At 37.4% G+C, this 19,907-nt stretch overlaps 1 protein-coding gene across 1 annotated transcript in view; it reads right to left on the reverse strand.

Moving 5' to 3' along the window:
* The window catches only part of LOC149819633 (putative manganese-transporting ATPase PDR2), a 53,896-nt gene extending 34,677 nt beyond the window's left edge, over positions 1-19,219 (reverse strand). Inside the window, exons 1-4 of the mRNA XM_089983623.1 lie at positions 19,000-19,219; positions 17,914-18,232; positions 17,013-17,105; positions 12,208-12,419 (exon numbers count right to left, since the gene is read on the reverse strand). Coding sequence (XP_089839749.1) covers positions 12,208-12,419; positions 17,013-17,105; positions 17,914-18,162 — 554 coding nt within the window. The 5' untranslated portion in view covers positions 18,163-18,232; positions 19,000-19,219. The remainder of the gene's footprint in view (positions 1-12,207; positions 12,420-17,012; positions 17,106-17,913; positions 18,233-18,999) is intronic.
* Positions 19,220-19,907: the final 688 nt, after the last annotated feature.

Raw genomic sequence — 19,907 nt, forward strand, 5'->3', positions numbered from 1 at the left:
GATGACTATAAGAGAGTACTTTGCCGAGCTCTCTTCTATTTAGAACGAGCTTGCTACGCTCGAACCTAAGTGGAGTGGAGAAGTCATAGAGCTCCGCCATAAACAATTGGAAGAAGATAGATTTTTCAACTTTTTGAATGGGCTTAGGCCCGAATTTGAACAAATCTGATCTTCTCTTTTATCCGCTTTCACTTCCCCCTCTCTTGAAGATGTAATTACTAAACTTAGTGGGGAAGAGACTCAGATGGGTATAAGCAAGAGCAACCCAAGTGTTCTAGCTACACCTTCCAACAATGAAGAAAATGAAGGTGTTAATGTCGTCTCAAGACCGAGGAACAATTTAAGGACCTACAAGCCCCCTCACTTCAAGAATCAAAACTCAAGTGGTCAAGGATCAAAGAGGGACTATAGCAAGCTTACATGTCATTTTTGTAAAGAGTCGGGGCACATTAAACCTATTTGTCCAAAATGAAAGAAATTGCTTGCAACGGCTATGACATCTCAACCGGAGGAACGACCTTCATCGTCAAATAGGTCTCTTTCCCTTCAACAAATTATAGAAGCTTTACAACCTCTTCTCAAAGGAGGGATTTCCGGAACCGCTATGTCTACTTCCTCACCACCCGGTAAGACATCTTAGCTTCTAGATTTCGGTGCATTCTTTCACATGACCCCGAGTGTTTGTTCTCTTTCCGAGTTTTCTAAAAATTCTCTTACAACTTTTGTCTCAACGGCGGATGGAACACCTCTTGAAATTAAAGGAATAGGTAATTTTGAAAAACAAGATTTCTTTATTCCAAAAATTCGTCTTATACCAAAACTAAATTTAAATTTACTTTCAGTTTCTCAACTCTCGAACCATGGTTGCGATATAAAATTTTCTTCTAACAAATGTTGGATACAGGATCGCCGGTCTGGGAGATTGATTGGGGAAGGCTCTAGGAGAGGAGACCTCTACTATGTTGATTTTGTTCAAGTTCTCAAGAATCAATTTTGTAATGTTGCTCAAAACAAAGATATTCATGTATGGCATAAGAGACTGGGACATCCCAACATTGTTAAAATCTCTTATTTGCCTTTTATTAAACATCTTTGCAAAGAGGATTTTGTATGTAATGAATATATTCTTGGGAAAATGAAAAATATACCTTTTTCACAAAGATCCATGTTTACAACAAAACCCTTTAAAATTGTTAATTCCGATGTATGAGGTCCGACTCCTGTGATATCTAAAGGAGGATTCTTGTACTATGTGATTTTTGTGGACGATTACACTAGATATTGTTGGATATATTTTCTTAAACATAAACATGAAGTGTTTTCAACTTTTAAAACTTTTCATATGATGGTTTTTAACCAATTCAATGAAAGTTTAAAAATTCTTAGATCCGACTCTAGTGGCAAATGTAAAATTGTCTATGAAAAGACAATACGCATACGAGCACAAAAAATATGAAAAAGATGTGCACGAAGGCACTCTCACAACACTTGAACAAATACGCAAAAGCGTAAAAACAATAAACATGCACAATGGCATGTATTTTATAGAAGGAACCGAATGCTTGAGTCTCTCAAGCTTAGGAAAAACAAGAGGGGAACACCCCTATTTATACAAGAAGGAGGAGGTGCAAGGGGGCTCCCAAGGGAGTCGTTGGGGAGCCCCCAACGGTCACATTTGTGACCGTTGGGGGCCCCCAACGACTCTCTTGGGGGACCCCCAATGCACCTTTTAGGGAAAAAGGAAAAGAATAAAAAAAATAAAAAGATACAAAAAATAAAAAGGAAAAAAGATACAACATATTCCAAATGGAATATGCGCAAAAGGTGAAATTACAATTATACCCTTATCGGGTAATCAAAAAAGAAAAATATATAAATATACATATTTATATAAATAGAGATACATATACATATAAATATTTATATGTACATGTATCTCTAGGTATATAAGTATATATATTTATATTTACATCAACGAATTTAGGAGATACATTTTAACACCCCCCCTCAAACTTACGGTGTGATAACCGCAAGTTTGCCAAGGAGGAAATGAAATCGGGGCGAACACAGAGCTTTGGTGAAGAAGTCAGCAAGCTGATACTCAGACGTTACGTATGGAAGATCAATGACCTTCTTCAAGTATTCTTCTCTGACATAATGACAGTCCATCTCTATATGCTTTGTTCGCTCGTGAAAGGTGTGATTCTTGGCAATATAAATTGCACTTTTATTGTCCCAGCACAACTTTGTTGGTTCCCTGATAAATACTCCCATATCTTCCAAAAGACTTCGAATCCATACAATTTCCATGGTGGTAGATGCCATGGCTCTATATTCAGCTTCAGTGGATGACAGGGAGACCTTTTGTTGCTTTTTGCATCGCCATGAAATCAAGGACTCACCTAAGAAAACACAGAAACCAGTGGTGGAGTGACGGTTACTAGGGTCACCTCCCCAATCTGAGTCAGTATAAGCAAGCAATTTCAATTCAGAGGAAGAGGATAGAAATACTCCCTTATTTACCGTTCCCTTCAAATATCTGATGATGCGGAGCACAGCACTCATATGAATGGTTGTAGAAGCATGCTGAAACTGACTGGCGATGTGTATAGCATGTGACAAGTCGGGTCGAGTAATGCTAAGATACATTAAAGACCCTACCAACTGCCTGTAAGGAGTAGGATCGGTTAGAGGAACATCGTCGTCAATCTTCATTTTTGCTCCCACAACTTCAAGAGTTTCGCATACTTTGTCATCAGAAATACCTGACCTGTCAATAATCTCGCAGGCAAGTTTAGATTGAGATAGAAAATAACCACGTTGCGAATAGGCAACCTCAATTCCAAGAAAATATGTCAGAAAACCTAAGTCTGACATCTCAAATTTTGAAGTCAATACGGACTTAATACCCTTGACTCCTTGAACATCATCACCTGTTATTAACATGTCATCAACGTAAAGTAATAAAATTACAATCCTTGCATTAGATTTTCTAGTAAACAAAGCAGTGTCAGTATAACACGATGAAAAACCATTTTCCAACATTACACTGGTAAATCTATCATACCAGGCTTTGGGGGCCTGCTTTAAGCCATAGAGAGCCTTTCGAAGACGAAGAACTTTATCCTTAGGGATTATCATGCCTGGTGGGGCATCCATATATACTTCTTCGTTAAGATCACTATTTAAAAAGGCATTTTTAACTTCCATTTGAAAAATGTTCCAATTTTTAATATAAGCAATAGTAATAAGACACCTAACAGTAACCATCCGAGCTACAGGGGCAAAGGTTTCTTCGTAATCAATTTCATACTCTTGCCCATACCCTTTAGCAACTAAGCGAGCTTTATACCTTTCTAAAGAACCATCACTCTTAGTTTTAACTTTAAAGACCCATCGACAGCCTATAGTTTTCTTTCCTATAGGTAGAGTTTGAAAATCCCAAGTTTCTGCCTTTTTAAGAGCATTAAGTTCACTTTGCATGGCTTCTTGTCATTCTATACATTTTTTAGCTTCTGCAAAATTTCTTGGTTCGAAATAAGAGTAAATAGCACTAAGACAAGCCCTATATCGGGGTGAAAAAGAATCAAACGATACAAAGCGAGTTGGAGGTCTTCTATTTCTTTCAGATCTTCTATGGTCAAGAGGAGTGGAAAGCTCACTATATTGATCAATAGCACTTCTAAAGGTGTCTTGGTTTCTACGAGAGTAGGTAATAGGCTCACTTGGAACTCTACTTTCTGGATCATTATGTTCACCAATATCTTCATTATTTTCCTCATCATGGTTTAATGATACATCATCATCACTGGATATGTCATCATTACTAGATAACAAGTCAAATAAGAAGGAGTAATCAAAATTTTCTTGTTGAGAAACATTTTTTTCAAAACCACTCTCATTTTCTAAAAAGGTTACATTTCTAGAGACATATAGCTTATCCTCTCGAAGATCGTAACAACGAAACCCTTTTTGAGTTTCGGAATACCCAAGAAAAGCACAAGGGATAGCCTTGGGTGAAAGCTTGTCATTCTTATCCGTAAGCATGAAACACTTACATCCGAAGACCCTTAACCTATTATAATCCGGTTCAAGCTTATGTAATGTCTCAAAAGGAGATATTTTACCTAATAACCTAGATGGTAGACGATTTATTAAATAAACAGAAGCAAGAGCTGCTTCGGCCCAAAAGTTTTGAGGAATATTTTGAGATATAAGAAGAGTCCTAGTGGTCTCAATAATGTGCCTATGTTTTCTTTCAGCCAACCCATTTTGTTGAGGTGTTTTAGGACAAGACCTTTGGTGAATAATACCGTGATCCTCAAGATATACCTTAAATTGATTGGAGAGATATTCTCCCCCAGAGTCACTTCTAAAAATCTTTATGTTGCTATTGAATTGATTCTTAATCATTGAGTGAAAATTTTTAAAACATGAAAACACTTCATGTTTAAACTTAAGAAAATATATCCACGAGTAACGGGAAAAGTCATCCACAAATATTACATAATAAGAAAAACCTCCTTTTGAAACAACAGGTGCGGGTCCCCAGACGTCTGAGTGAACAATTTCGAAAGTTTTGGAAGAGAACATAGTTCTTTGCTCAAAAGGTAAGCTGCGCATTTTTCCGAGAATGCAGTCATTACAAGAAAAAGAGCTTTTACATAGGTCTTTTGCAAAATGTAAATATGATAACTTGGTGATATTAGGATGACCAAGTCTTTTGAGCCATACATTTATATCCTTATGTCGGGCAACATTACACAAAACTTTTGGAACTTGAAGAGATTTCATATAGTATAGATCTCCTCTTCTAAAGCCTTCCCCAATCAATTTCCCGGACTGACGATCCTGTATTAAGCATTTGTCACAAGAGAATTTAATATCACAGTCATGGTCCGTGAGTTGAGAAACAGAGAGGAGGTTTAAGTTAAGTTTAGGTATAAATCTGATTTTTGGAATAGAAAACTCTTGAGTTTCAAAATTACCAATTCCTTTAATTTCAAGAGAGGTTCCATCAGCAGTGGAGACATAAGATGGGGAACGGTTTTTCAAATAATCGGAAAGTGACAAAAAGTTTGGGGACATATGAAAAGATGCACCAGATTCCAAAAGCCAAGAGATTTTACCTGGAGGAGAAGAAGTGGATACGGCCGCACCGGAGGTAGATCCCTTGAGGAGAGGTTGAAGGGCTTCCACTATTTGATTTATAGAAAGGGTCCCACTTGAAGATGCCTCATCCTTCTGTGGTACACCAGTGGTCGCCATAGCTAGAAGTCTCTTCCATTTAGGACATACGGGTTTGATGTGTCCCGGTTCTTTACAAAAATGACAAATAGTTTTGCTATAGTCCCTTCTTCCTCTTTGACCACCATTTTCACCTTGATTTTGGAATTTAAAATGAGGGGGACGATAGGTTTTTACATTGTTTCAGGGTCTTGATACAGCATTGACCTCACTATGTTCTTCAATATTACAAGGGACCGCAAGGACATTTGGTCCTTGTTTACATAAATTCATACGAGTCTCTTCACCACTTAACTTGGTGAGAACATCTTCAAGAGAAGGGGGAGTGAAAGAGGAGAGAAGAGATGACCTTATTTGCTCGAATTCGGGCCTTAGCCCATTTAAGAAATTGAAGAACCGATCTTCTTCAAGTTGCTTATGACGGAGCTCAATTGCCTCTCCACTCCATTTTGGTTCAAGCATTGCAAGCTCATCCCAAATAGAGGAAAGATCGGCAAAGTATTCCCTAATCGTCATTTCACCTTGGGAGAGAGAGATAGCCTTCTTTTGAAGGTAATACTTATGAGAGAGATCTCTTGAGGTGTACATTTTTTCAAGATAATGCCAAGCTTCTGATGCCTTTTTGAATTTAATAATGTTGGCATTAATCTTGGTTTCTACGGATGAGAAAAACCATGAGAGAATCTTGAAATTCTTCATTTCCCATTCATCGTGTTTCTTGGAGTATTCTTCAAGAGCTTTGGTTCTTTCTTCTCCCTCAAGAATCTTGATTTCGCCTTCTTTTACTATGGTAATCTTGGGTTCCGGTTCCGGAATTGTGCCAAGAACATATCCCCATAGGCCTTTCCCTTTTATATGAGCCTCCATATTCCCGGCCCAAACATGATAGTTGGACCCATTTAATTTGAAACCAAGAGCAAAATGGGACTCTTTTTCGCCCATTAGAGAGAAGAGAGATAGAGAAAAAAGCGTACCAACACAATATTTCCAACACCAATTTTGCACAAGATTCTTCTAAAATATTTGAGAAGAAAGATCCACCACTTCAATCTTCAAGGATCGGAAGGCACGTTTTTCGAGGCACTCGAAAAAAAGAGAATCCCACGATCTTCAATAATCAACCTTGCTTTGATACCATGTAAAATTGTCTATGAAAAGACAATACGCATACGAGCACAAAAAATATGAAAAAGATGTGCACGAAGGCACTCTCACAACACTTGAACAAATACGCAAAAGCGTAAAAACAATAAACATGCACAATGGCATGTATTTTATAGAAGGAACCGAATGCTTGAATCTCTCAAGCTTAGGAAAAACAAGAGGGGAACACCCCTATTTATACAAGAAGGAGGAGGTGCAAGGGGGCTCCCAAGGGAGTCGTTGGGGGCCCCCAACGACTCTCTTGGGGGACCCCCAATGCACCTTTTAGGGAAAAAGGAAAAGAATAAAAAAAATAAAAAGATACAAAAAATAAAAAGGAAAAAAGGTACAACATATTCCAAATGGAATATGCGCAAAAGGTGAAATTACAATTATACCCTTATCGGGTAATCAAAAAAGAAAAATATATAAATATACATATTTATATAAATAGAGATACATATACATATAAATATTTATATGTATATGTATCTCTAGGTATATAAGTATATATATTTATATTTACATCAACGAATTTAGGAGATACATTTTAACAGCAAATACCTTTCAAACGAATTCAAGAGTTATCTTGAAAGTTATGGTATCCTTCATCAAAAATATTGTCCTAAAACCCCACAACAAAATGGGTTAGCTGAACGAAAGCATAGGCATATCGTTGAAATAACTAGAACCTTGCTCATTTCGCAAAATATTCCAAAAAAACTCTGGGCTGAGGCAACCCTCGCATCCGTCTATCTCATAAATAGACTTCCATCAAAAAATTTGAACAAGATTTCCCCATTTGAAAAATTGTATGAGAAAGAACCTGATTATAGCAGGTTAAGGGTTTTTGCATGTAAATGTTTTGTTCTTATTGATAAAAACAACAAACTTTCCCCAAAGGCCATTCCTTGCGCCTTTCTTGGTTATTCCAAAACCCAAAAGGGTTTTCGATGTTATGATGTTAAAAATGACAAATTATATGTTTCCAGAAATGTAAGTTTTTTGAAAAATCTTAGTGGTTTCGAAAACCTTGAATCTAATGACGAAAACGTAGATTATTCTTTTTTATTTGATTTGTTAACTGAAAGTGATGATACTAGTGATGATGAGTCAAATCAGAATGACTCAAGTGATAATGAAACCAGTCCTATGTCCTCTCCATTTCCTCAGCATGTCGATGAGGAACCTCCTAGGGATCCCATCATCTATACTCATAGAGATAGAAACACCTTCAGAAGTGCCCTTGAAAGATATGATGATGGTAGTAGGACTGCTCCTCAAAGTGAGGAGAACCTTCGTAGGACCGAAAGACATAGAAAAACTCCTTCTAGGTTCATCTCATATGAATCCTTCTCACCTAAACATAGAGTCTGTCTAAGCGTCATTCACTCTTACATAGAACCTAGAAACTTCGAGGAAGTACGAAAATATCCTGAATGGATAGCAACCATGGATAATGAACTCGAAGCTCTGAGAAGAGCCAAAACATGGGAATTTCAAGACCTTCCTAGAGGAAAAAAAACAATATAGTGTAGATGGGTATTTAAGGTTAAGACTAAGAGTGATGGATCCCTCGAAAGATATAAGGCTCGACTAGTTGCAAAGGGGTATAGTCAAGAATATGGGATTGATTATGAGGAGACCTTTGCTCCAGTAGCTCGGATGGTTATTGTCCGATGTCTTATAATTGTTGTCTCAATCAACAAATGGAGCATCTATCAAATGAATGTTATAAATGCCTTTCTAAACAGTGCTCTAACTGAAGAAGTGTATATGGATGCTCCTCCTGGAATGAAGACTCCTAAAGAAAAGGTGTTTCGCCTTCGAAAAGCACTTTATGGTTTGAAACAAGCCCCCAAGGCTTGGTATGATAGGTTTAATTTCGTAATGATAGAAAATGATTTTTCATCCTATTTTAATGATACTGCTTTGTTTGTTAGAAAATCTAATGCAGGTTGTATGTGGATGACATGCTCATAACTGGTAGTGATTCTAAAGGGGTTAAGAGCATAAAATCAATGTTGAAAGATAAGTTTGAAATGTCTGATCTGAGTTTTCTAACTTATTTTTTGGGTATTGAAGTAGCATATTTCTTTTTTGTCTCATTGTCCACCCGAAAAGGGTATTTCTGTAAATACTTATTTTACGCATATTCCATTTTGGAATATGATTGTAACTTTTTTAATTTCTTTATTTTTCTTCTTTTTCTTTTTCTTTTTCTTTTTCTTTTTCTTTTTCTTTCTTTCTTTTTTATTTTTATTGTATTTTGTGCCACATAGGGAGGCTCCCCAAAGAGTCGTTGGGGAGCCTCCAACGGTCACATATGTGACCGTTGGGGGCTCCCAACGACTCTCTTGGGAGCCCCCTATGTGGCTCCTTGTTTGGTTATAAATAGGGGCTTCTCCCCTCTTGTATTCTCATGGCTTTGAGTCAAAGCCCAAGCCTCTAATAAAGTTTGTATATTTATTCTTATGTATTTGGTGCATTTGTGAGAGTTTGTGATTTTATGCGCAAGTGTTCTAAGTGTTCTTATTGTGCATGTGTGCACATATTTGTTATCAAGAATATTAAGGTCTTGACCTTAGTATCTTGTTGAAGATACTTTCACACCCATGTCGATGTTAATATATATACATATATACACATGAAAAATGTTGGCTACCCTTGTGGGTTATAAACTCATTAGGTACTGTTTGGATGACACCCAAAACTAGGTTTGGGCAAACCTTGGTTTTTCAACCCAGTTTTGCCTTAGTTTATCGGGGGGGGGCTATTCCCACCCCTTTTTGCCTCTCTTTTCCCTCTACCATGGGATGCCTCCCCCACTAATGTCCTAGTGGCCGGTCATTTTCCGGTCAGTGATTGGCCAGAAAACACTAATTTTTTTTTACGTTTTTATTCTTTCATAGCTAACCGACCATTTCCAGACCAGTGGCTGGCCGAAAAATGAGCCGGTCGTGCCTCATTTTTTATATATTTCTTTAGTTATTTTAGTGTCCGGTCATTTTCCCGCGAGCTACTAGGGATGGCAGTGGATCAGAGAAAAAATGGGGCCCCGCCCCACCTCGCCCCGTTTGGACCGGGGATGGAGGACATGAAACGGGGATGGAGGTTAAAATCAAAACTCGTGCGGGGATGGACTTACGCTTTCTCCCGCCCCGTCCCTGATCCCCATTAGTGAAATAACTAAAATACCTTTAATGATTTAATAAATTTTCATATAACTCCCTTATAATATATTCCTAATTTCTAACCCTAAAGCTAAAACAACCCTCTCTTTCTCTGGGTCACCGCTTCTTCAGTAAGCTCTCCTTCCTCTGTTCAACATCCTTCTTTAGAGATGATAGTAGACTGGGGAGAAAAGGGGCTCCACCTCGCCCCGTTTGGACTGGGGATGAAGGTTTAAATCAAAACCCGTGATGAAGGCGGAGATGGAGGGCAGAATTTTGAGATGGGGCGGGGATGGAGACTTTGTCCCCCGCATCTTCCCCAATCCACTGCCATCCCTACCAGCTACTGGCCGAAAAATGGCCAGACCCAGCCATTCCTGGCCATTTTTCGGCTGGTTGACACTATTTTATTTTGTTTTTTAACCTTTTCTATTGAAATTTTTAGGCTAGCCGGCCATTTTCCGGCCAACCATCGACCAGGAAATGGCCGGCCTTGATTTTTTTTTTCCGTTTTTGGAACCACGTTTTTGGTCACCGAAACAGCCTGAAAACCATGGTTTTTTGGCAAACCAAAGTTTTGCCCTTGTCATCCAAATAGGGCCTTAGTTGAAACTCATAAGAGGACGTCGTTTTGACCAAATCAGACCCCATAGATGTGTTCAGCATGGTTAAAATCATTTCAGCAGTAAGGATCGAAGCTTGAGGCATGAAAAGTTGCATGCTCAAAATGATAATTTCAGTGGTGCTAGTGAAAGGCATGTGTACAAGGAAATAAATAAAGAGTGTAAGGAAAGGCTAGGAATCTGAAGGAGGTGATCGAGATGCTCTGGCATTAGATGATAAGCATGGCAAAGCAGCTATTGGAAAGAGAAAGTTGGAGGACAAGGAATCTGAAGGAGGTGATTGAGACGCTCTAGCATCAGGTGATAAGCATGGCAAAGCAAATATTGGAAAGAGAAAGTTGGAGGACCATTCAACTCCTCAGAGAAATGAAAAGGTTCATCTTAAAGTTTATGTTGAGAATTTTGTTTCAATGTTTTTTCTGCTTAAATCTTGGGTGGAAAACTCTTTTACCTATTGCTCTTGGTAATCTATTTTTGGCAACTTCTTCCCATTGGGTATACTTTTTTCAAGTAAAAAAATGACCTTTTGAGGGTTGGAAGTTTATTGTAGGTTGTAGATTTTTCAACCCCCAAACAATCTGAATACACATTGGAAAAACATGATTTAATTGCCGGTTTCTACTAAACCAAGCATGTAGATCACATTTAGAGGGTTAGATGTGTAAAAAAAAGTAAAAATTTAGAAAAAATTAGAGTTTTCCACCAGGGGATTTGGAACCCAGGAGGGTAGCAAACATTTCCCTATATATAGGGAAATGGAAACCTACAAAATGGGAACGGTGCTAAATGAAACATGCTATTGGATTTCTGAAGCATTTTAAAAATTCCGATCGTACAAATGTGATCTATATGTTGTTTTTATAGGAATCGCTTCTTGGAGCATTTGATTTCGATGCATGGATAGGTTTTTATAAGGTTTCAAAAATGAATGGCTTACAATTTTCATAAAGTTTTGATGCTCCAAATGCCATTTTTTCATCCAAAATGCATGATCCAAGTGTCCATTTCCAGTAAATCAATCATGCTGAATCTATGGGAACAGAATTTCGAAAAAAAAAAAAACAGAAATCCATTAGAATGTTTCATTTAGAACCGTGCACATTTTGTAGGTTTCCAATATATATATATATATATATATATATATATACATATATATGTGAGAAAATCTGTTGTGGTTCCGAACCACGATACACTTGTTTGGATCTAATCGTATACATGTGTTTAACATGGTAGATTTAATTTTCTTCGATACATAAATGAATTCAATTTTGAAGCTCACAATTCAAGAAGATGAGGGTCGTTTAAAATGACCCAAAAGAAGATGAGGGTCGTTTAAAATGACCCAAAACATCAACTTGGAGTCAAGTTTAATGCATGAGAATAGTAAATAGATTATGCTAAGCATGACCCAATGGTTAGTTTTTCATGGTATTTCCGTCTAGATTCTTTTGGCTTGTGTACAGAAAGTCTTCCGTGTGTATACTCTGCATCTTTCGCTTATCATTGCATCTTCTCTTTCATCACCCCTATTTCATTGTTCTGAGATTAGATTATATGTAGTGCACCATCATAAGTTATGGTGGTTCAATACGCACCCCTGCACTTAAGTTTTTTGAAATTGCAGTGTTGCACCCTTCACACCCGCATCTACATGACAACCTATATGTATTTTGGGCCAGATACATGCCACTGTACAATCCATAGTATTCAGCAGGTCACATACCGGTATTAGTTTGGTGTTCGACTATTTATAGATGTAAATATCATGATATTCCACTAAGCAGCAATAAGTGTTATACCCCAGAATTATTTGACACAGCTCCACCTCTAGGAACTCTTGAACCTAAAACCATGCTTGCCATTAAAAAGGAAGAATAAAATGAATATGGAAAATTATCCGTATTGCGACAAACATAGGATGATGAACTTTGAACACCCCACATAACTAGCAGCAAGGCACTGGACATGCACACACAAATACCGTTCATCAGAAAGAGCAGCAGCAAAAAGTAATAGCTTACACATTCCGACCCCATTTCTCAGTGGCGGCAGCAACTTTTGCTTCTGAGCCATGGCCAGTGCTTCTAAGATAAAAACCAAATGCTTCTTTTGATGGATAAGGAAGCTTGCAAAATGTCCGCATCCCATCTGAAAAAATGAACCTTTGCTTTCTAAAATCAAAGTATATTTCCTCTGAATCAACCGTCTGGGATGGTGAAGACCCTGCCGTTTGCTTATTTGTGAACCCATTCAACCAGGAAAAGATTAAAGTAATCCAAAATCAATATTAAGAACAGTATAATTGAAGGCCCCAACAAATAAATAGCAACAAAATTTAACAGGTATTATAACAAATGACTATAAAGCTAAAACAGCAGGCTTAGTTGAACTGCTCATAATTCAAAAATACATTATCCAGAGAACATAACAAAGAATAAAGTTTCAGGAAAACAATGTCGAAGTAAACACCATGGAAAAAAATTGCAGATGCTAGACTAGAAAATAAACAGAAGGACAAAAAGAAAGGCAACGTTCTACAGAACAGCATGATACACGCACGAGGCACAAGCATAACACATACAACCATGCTTATGCATGTCCAAGATCAATCATTTGCGAGGGTTTTCACCCACAAGAACACTTCTCTTTTCACAATGAGTCACAAGGCAAATAAAAATGCCAAAGACTATAATAAACTGCAGAAAGCCTTGAGGCTGAAAACCTGAGTTATGTCTACCCATTTGCATACCAGACCGAAGCCTTTACATTAATATACATAGTTCTAAAGAGAAAGAGAACTTGCATCTTTGTAAGTTAAAACTAACACATACATTAGACAACACTTACATCACAAAAACAGCAAAAGTTATGTAATGAAATGGGAAATAGAATGCAAGATAATGTCTCTTATGTGCTTACAAGAATACTATATCAAATATCACCAAGACCACTTATGGGTCAACACTCAATCAGATAGGCCACACAAGGGCTAAGAGCACACATAAAAAATATAGGAATTTGTATTACAAAATGCTTGAGAAAGCATTGGATTTAGAAGAAGGGGAATACCCCCATTTATACACAACAAGGGGCCATAGAGCCATTGGGATCCTCCCCAACAGCTAGAAATAGAGCCGTTGGGGAGGTCCCAATGACTCTATGGACACTTTACACTAATGCCCTTAAAGAAAAATAAAATCCCAACAAAGGAAAAATAAAAAATAAAAGGACTATCCTAATGGGCACAACCTATCACATGACTTGTGAAAGGACTTGGAGTCTTGTCTTACCGGGATCAATGCATGTTGATATGGCCGCACCGGAGAAAGAAGAGGCTTGATTTTTGAACATTGGTTGTAGTGCTTTCATGAGTTGCACTAGAGACGTTGAGCCCACGCTTTCACCATTTCTTTCAAAAGATGGTCCCACAGAAGCCACCTTCTTTTCATCTCTTTGATCTTCTCTCCTCCTTTTTGAGAAAAAATGTTTGATGTGACCCGGCTCATAACAAAAACAGCATATCAATTTGCCACTCTTCTTGTATTCATAGTCTTTTCTTCCATGATTATTTGAGCTTCTTCCATAATCATTGGAGTTTATCGCATACTCATTGGAGCTTCTTCCATAATCATTGTTTCTCCCAAAGTGAGGGAGCTTGTAGGCCCTTGTGTGGTTTATGAGCTATATCACACGGACTCTTCTAACAGGGCGTCGCACCCAAGCGGTTGCGACACTTGGACACAACTTCCTTTATGTTAGGTGAAGTCAACCACACTAAGGTCCATTTCTATCCAAAAGTAGATTCAGTTAACCCTAATCAAGTCCATTTTTATCTATATTGTATATATAAATACATAAATGCACACATATATACATAGTGTTAACTTAAAGCTATTAAAAATTATATATATATATATATAAATATATATATATCCAACCCCCGCACCCAAATTTTTTAAAGTGCTGCATCCACACCCGTACCCGCATCCGCACCCGCACCTATGTGACATAGTTTATGGGCTTTGACATAGCAATAACCGACTCTTCGCCCTTAGTAGAGGGAGGTTTCTTCAATCTATTTTCCTACATAGTTAATTCTTCAAGAGTTTAACTATGGTAGGTACACCTCATCCATGAAGGAGGGTCGATTTGGTCCCTTAAAATTTGGGTTTAAGCCCATTAACAAATTGGTATAAATGTTCACTTTTGATTTGTTTTTCCGGAGTTCTACGTCTTAAGAGCAAAAAAGAGAAAGAGTATTATAATATTCTCTAATACTCATTTCTCCTTACGTCATAGTTATAACTTTATTTTGCACATTGCATACATAAGCAATGTCTTTTAGACAATACATATCTTTGAGATACTTTCATGCATCGCTAGCAAAATCAAATTCTGCCAAACTTGAACACTTCTTGATGTCAACACTATTGATGAGCTATTCAATAATCTTGGAGTGACTTATCCTTCATTCCTTCCATTTTTTCTCATATTCGGAGACGGCTTTAGATATCTCTTCTCCTTGGAGTGCTACTTCTTTGCCATTTTCAAGCTTAGCAAGCATGAGCTTTGGTTTTCTTTCGGTACCATCAACCAAACCTCATAGATCATTTTCTCATATTTTGTTTTTAACTATGCATGCCCACATCACATAGTTTATATCGTTGAGTATCACGGGAATGGAGATGACAACTCTTTCATCATCCATTTTTACAAATAAAGAGTACAGAGAAAAGAGAGAGAGAAAAAGAAAAAATAGAAAGAGAGGAGGTAGAGTGGAAGTAGAGTAATCTTTGGACACCATGAGCTTGTGATCACACGATCCATGCTCTTACGTCCACACAAACAAGTTCTTCAACTAATGGCGCTGATACCATATAATGAAATGGAAAATAGAATGCAAGATAATGCCTCTTATGGGTTTACAATATATCAAATAGCACCAAGACCACTTATGGGTCAACCCTCAATCACATGCACATATGCCACACAAGGGCCAAATGCACACTTAAAAAATATAGGAATTTGTATTGCAAAATGCTTGAGAAAGCATTAGATTTACAAGGGGAATACCCCCATTTATACACAACAAGGGAGCATAGAGCCATTGGAATGCTCCCCAAATGCCAGAAATAGAGCCGGGGAGGTCCCAACGACTCTATGGACACTTTACACTAATGCCCTTAAATAAAAATAAAATCCCAACAAAGGAAAAACAAAAAATAAAAAGACTACTGTTGTGCCCGTAATGAGCACAACCTATTACATGACTTGTAAAAGGATGAGAATAACCCTAATGGGTATTTGTCTATTATAATGAATCTAAGTCACACGAACTCGGCTATAAGGTCAACGCACCTGCATCGACACGCCCCGACATGGGTGCGGCTTCGGAGACGGGGCGGACACGGTTAACCAAGTGTCGAACTCGGTCAACACACCAGGGCCGAGTCCGTCCAAATTTTGGACTCAGTCAACTTTGACCGAGTCTATTTTTGTCCATTTTAGGGCAAAAGACGTATAAAAACAAAAAAACTTGATCTTTTTATATTATATTATATATATATAGCCACGTCTCTAATTCTTTAGCAGACTGTGCAGCTGCACAGTCTGTCATTAGCAGACTGTGCAACAGCAGAGTCTGTCATTAGCAGACTAACGTCTCTAATACTTTAGCAGACCGTGCAGTTGCACAGTCTGTCATTAGCAGTCTGTGCAACTGCACAGTCTGTGATTAACTCACAGAAAATACAAAGTAAAAAGAAACAAAAAAAATAAAGTAAAAAGTAAAAAATAAAGAAAAAGAAAAAAGATTACAAATATATACGTATATATTATTTTCTAACACTGTGTTCCCTAATGGGCACAACTTTGACCGAGTCTTATTATTGTTATATATATATTATCGTGTTCCCGTGTCCAAAATTTTTAAAATTGTTCCGCACCCATGTGACATAGCAATAAATACACACATATATGTATGATATATTTATATCATATATGTACAAATATATATGCATATCTTAACAAGTTGTACTTTGGATTCCATTTTAGGAACCAAGATAAAGCCCATGTGAAAATGACCAAAATATCATTGACTAGAAAAATTAAGAAAACAATAACCAAATAAAAATCTAGTTTCAGATGTTTCACCCGTAGAAAGCCTAAGGCTGAAAACCATCATTTATGTCTAACCATCTGCACACCAGATCAAATTCTTTATATTATATTATTAATACATATGCCTTGAGAGAATGGAACTTACTTTCTGATCGCTTAAAGTAGATAAGGTTATATACATTTCCACTAAGGAATTTGGACCATGAACCATGATTTTCTGATGATTTAAGCTGGGTGCCCAACCTCCTGGCCTTTCCAGTGTGCTTATTTTCATCTTCGGCTTGATGAGATATGTCTGCCTCACTTTATGGTCTACAGAAATCCAATTTGAAAATGGAATTTTATAAATAAAATTCACGTTTAGGTAACTGTAGAACATAATGTTGTTTATGACATAATCCATGTTTAGGAGTCATATCAAGCCCTGGACATATGTTATCTGATCTCACAGGGGGAAGATTTTGAGAAAGGCACCTTAACAATCCAATGATCACCACCGAGTCATTTTTCCTTGGACAGGATAAGCCAAATAAAACTAGCTAAGAGTGTTACAAACTGACAGTTGAGAATTCAATCATTCAAACAGAATCATATAAAAAATCCATGAGACAGTCGAAGAAAACAAAGAACATGGTCTATCCAGGAATTTTATACAGCTATTAAAAAAATAAAAATAACACCAAGAAAAAGGATGGACGGCACCTACAATTTTACGATGATAAAGTGGCACGATTTCTTTTAAACCAGAAAATTTTGAAGGAGTAACTTTGCAAGCATCCGCATCATGAATACCCTTAGCCTGCACAAAAGATCATAGCTTATCAAAAAGACAAAGAAAAATAAAGATACCAATAAGTTATACACGACCATACAACCCAACAAAAAAAAAGGTAGCCATGCTAGGGGAAAACCCTGTGGAATTCGAACCCGAGATCCCCCAGATCTGATAGTGCGACCCAACCATCCAGCTATCTCATTTGACCCCTCCAACAAAAATAAAGAAAGAAAGGAAAAAAATGAAAGTAGCGATGAATTGAAGAATGTGCATTCCATGCTTCAACGGACCATTGAACCTTATGCCCTAACCCCACTTCAAAAAAGACTACTAAAACTTTAACAGCCATATGAAATAAATTTAAACTACTAACAACATACACCACATCAAAGCAAGTGGTGAATGTGTGTCGACTTCTAATCATGAATTTGGAGCAGCTCAAAAAGGAAGGATCAGGAAACTTCTAGTTTGATGATCTTGAAATCATCTTTACATGACAAAGGACCTTTATGACATGCACAAAGCTTAGGTAAAGCAGAAAACCACAGTCCATTAAATTCCATAAAATGCCATCCTAGACTTGCTCATAGAATTACCAACCTAACAACCAAATATAAATAAACGCTAAAGACAAATCAAAAGATAAAATTCTTATCTAAATAATATTATTTAAATGTGAAAGATGATACATGAGATACTATAAAATATACAAGGGATGATCAATAGAATGAAGGATCATGACATTCAGATCAACCAGTTAAGGTTCCATGACTGGTTCATACACAATGATGGGGTTCTTAATCAGAAGCTTAGATGGCATTGATCATCATACCTTACTAGACTGAACGAAGCATCTGAAATCAACTGACCAAGCAGTGAACAAAAACGCTAGAATATGAACAACGGCCATCCCACCAAGAACTATAGCTGCATCGGTAAGGTCCAGGCTAGGCAAGAGGGTAAACACCCAAAGAGAATATAGAACAGCAAATGGCCACACATCCAAGCGCCACACCCAGTTCCTCCACTTCAACAAGTCCACTCTCTCCACCACTTTACCATCAACCTGGAACCTCGACATATTTTGCCTCGAAGAAATTCTCTCAAAGACCCCTCTTTTCAATATAACTTCATGATAACAATACTGAAATCTGAAAAAATCAGACCGAAAACACTCGGATCATCCGATGGCCCACTAAAAGCAAATTTGCAAATAATTACTTCTTCTTTGTTAAATGTAACCAGAAAACGAAATTCAAAGTTCATAAAACGAAAGAATTTAACTCTAAAACCTGCAGGGTTCATGTGTAGATAAATTTCTAAATTCAAAATGGTACATACATAATAGATGCATATTAGCTCAGTGGTGTAGTTTTAACGTCCATAATTGCTAACTAATTTCGATCTTGAATCTCGAAAGAGAAGTGAAACACAATTGCTATGAGGTTGCTTCACTTTTTTGCTAGATCAATTTGAAAATGTCGAATTTAATTTGTCTTTCTCTTAAACAATCGGGTAAGGAATACGTGGAGAAAAAGGTTTTAGGATGAGAAGCCGATAAGGAGGCTTGTAATTTTACCAATTTATCGTTAAGCCACGACAGAAGCCTCTGAACTGCACTAACTACGTAAAAAACGGATCAGAAATCTATCGACAGTATACTTTTAAGAATCAGAGAAATGGAAACGAAATTTGCAGAGGTTACGGTAGTGATCTGAACGACACTACAAAATGTCACCTCGATTTAATAAAATATCTCCCACTATAGCAAAAGAAACTAAACAGATCGCCAGGAAAACCAGAAAAATCAATAAAAACGACAGTTCTGATCGCTTAGTTTAATTATAGTCCAAAAAATCCGAAAAAAAAATTGGAAAATTTGTGAGAAAAAATATCCAAGTTTCCGAAGAACACTTACCTCGCCTAACTAGCTGAATGATCATACATCAAAAAACACTAGAAAAAAATGAGAAGGCGAAGATCGAAGATTCTGGAAACCGTTTCTAGGGTTTCGCCAGGAAGAAGAGCGTCGGAGTTGGGGGGTTGAAGACCACGAAGCCGCGGATTAGAAGGGGCAAAATCGGAATTTCCACTGGGGAATCAAAGGCAGCCTTCTCCCTCAAGGAAAGCTCTCCCAAAGGGCAGCTTCGAGTAAGGCCTCCTTAAAAGACGACAAAATCACGAAGAATCGCCCGATCTTTTCAGGAAAAGACCAACAGGGCCTCTGCTTTGTGTTTATTCGACCGCCGAACGGTGATGTAAACGGGTCGGGTCATATTTTACATTAATAACCGAATCCTGCATAGACTGATTCGGTCTCAAGTCCGGCCACGGAGAGCGACGGGAGAGATCTTATCAGATCCAGTTCCTATCAGTCGTCACTCGTCGTCAGTCGGGGTGCAAACGGGTCGGACTCAGACTGGTTCTTGCCATATCTGAATCTGAATGCAAAATATAAATAGTAGATCCGAATCTGAATCTGGATATGAATCAGATTTGAAAAGATAAGGTTGAATCCGAATCCAAAATACATGCCACAATACTGGATCTGGCAAATTTTGAAAAAAAACAAGCTATTTACATGTAAAAATAAAATATGATCAGATCATATTTTGAATCGGATCAATTATATATCCGACTTAAAATGCTAATCTGGATCTGAAAGTAATTCAATTGAACTGATCTGAATGTACATTTGGATCTTACTTAAAGGATCCATATATGAACAAAAAAAACATGTTGAACTAGGATCAGATATCCGACCATATTTGATCCATTTGCAGACCTACTGTTGTGAGTTTTGAACCATGATCATCTCATGTTAGA

The sequence above is a fragment of the Nuphar pumila genome, chromosome 12 (assembly GCF_984573655.1).
Source record: "Nuphar pumila chromosome 12, dmNupPumi1.hap1.1, whole genome shotgun sequence".
NCBI lineage: Eukaryota > Viridiplantae > Streptophyta > Magnoliopsida > Nymphaeales > Nymphaeaceae > Nuphar > Nuphar pumila.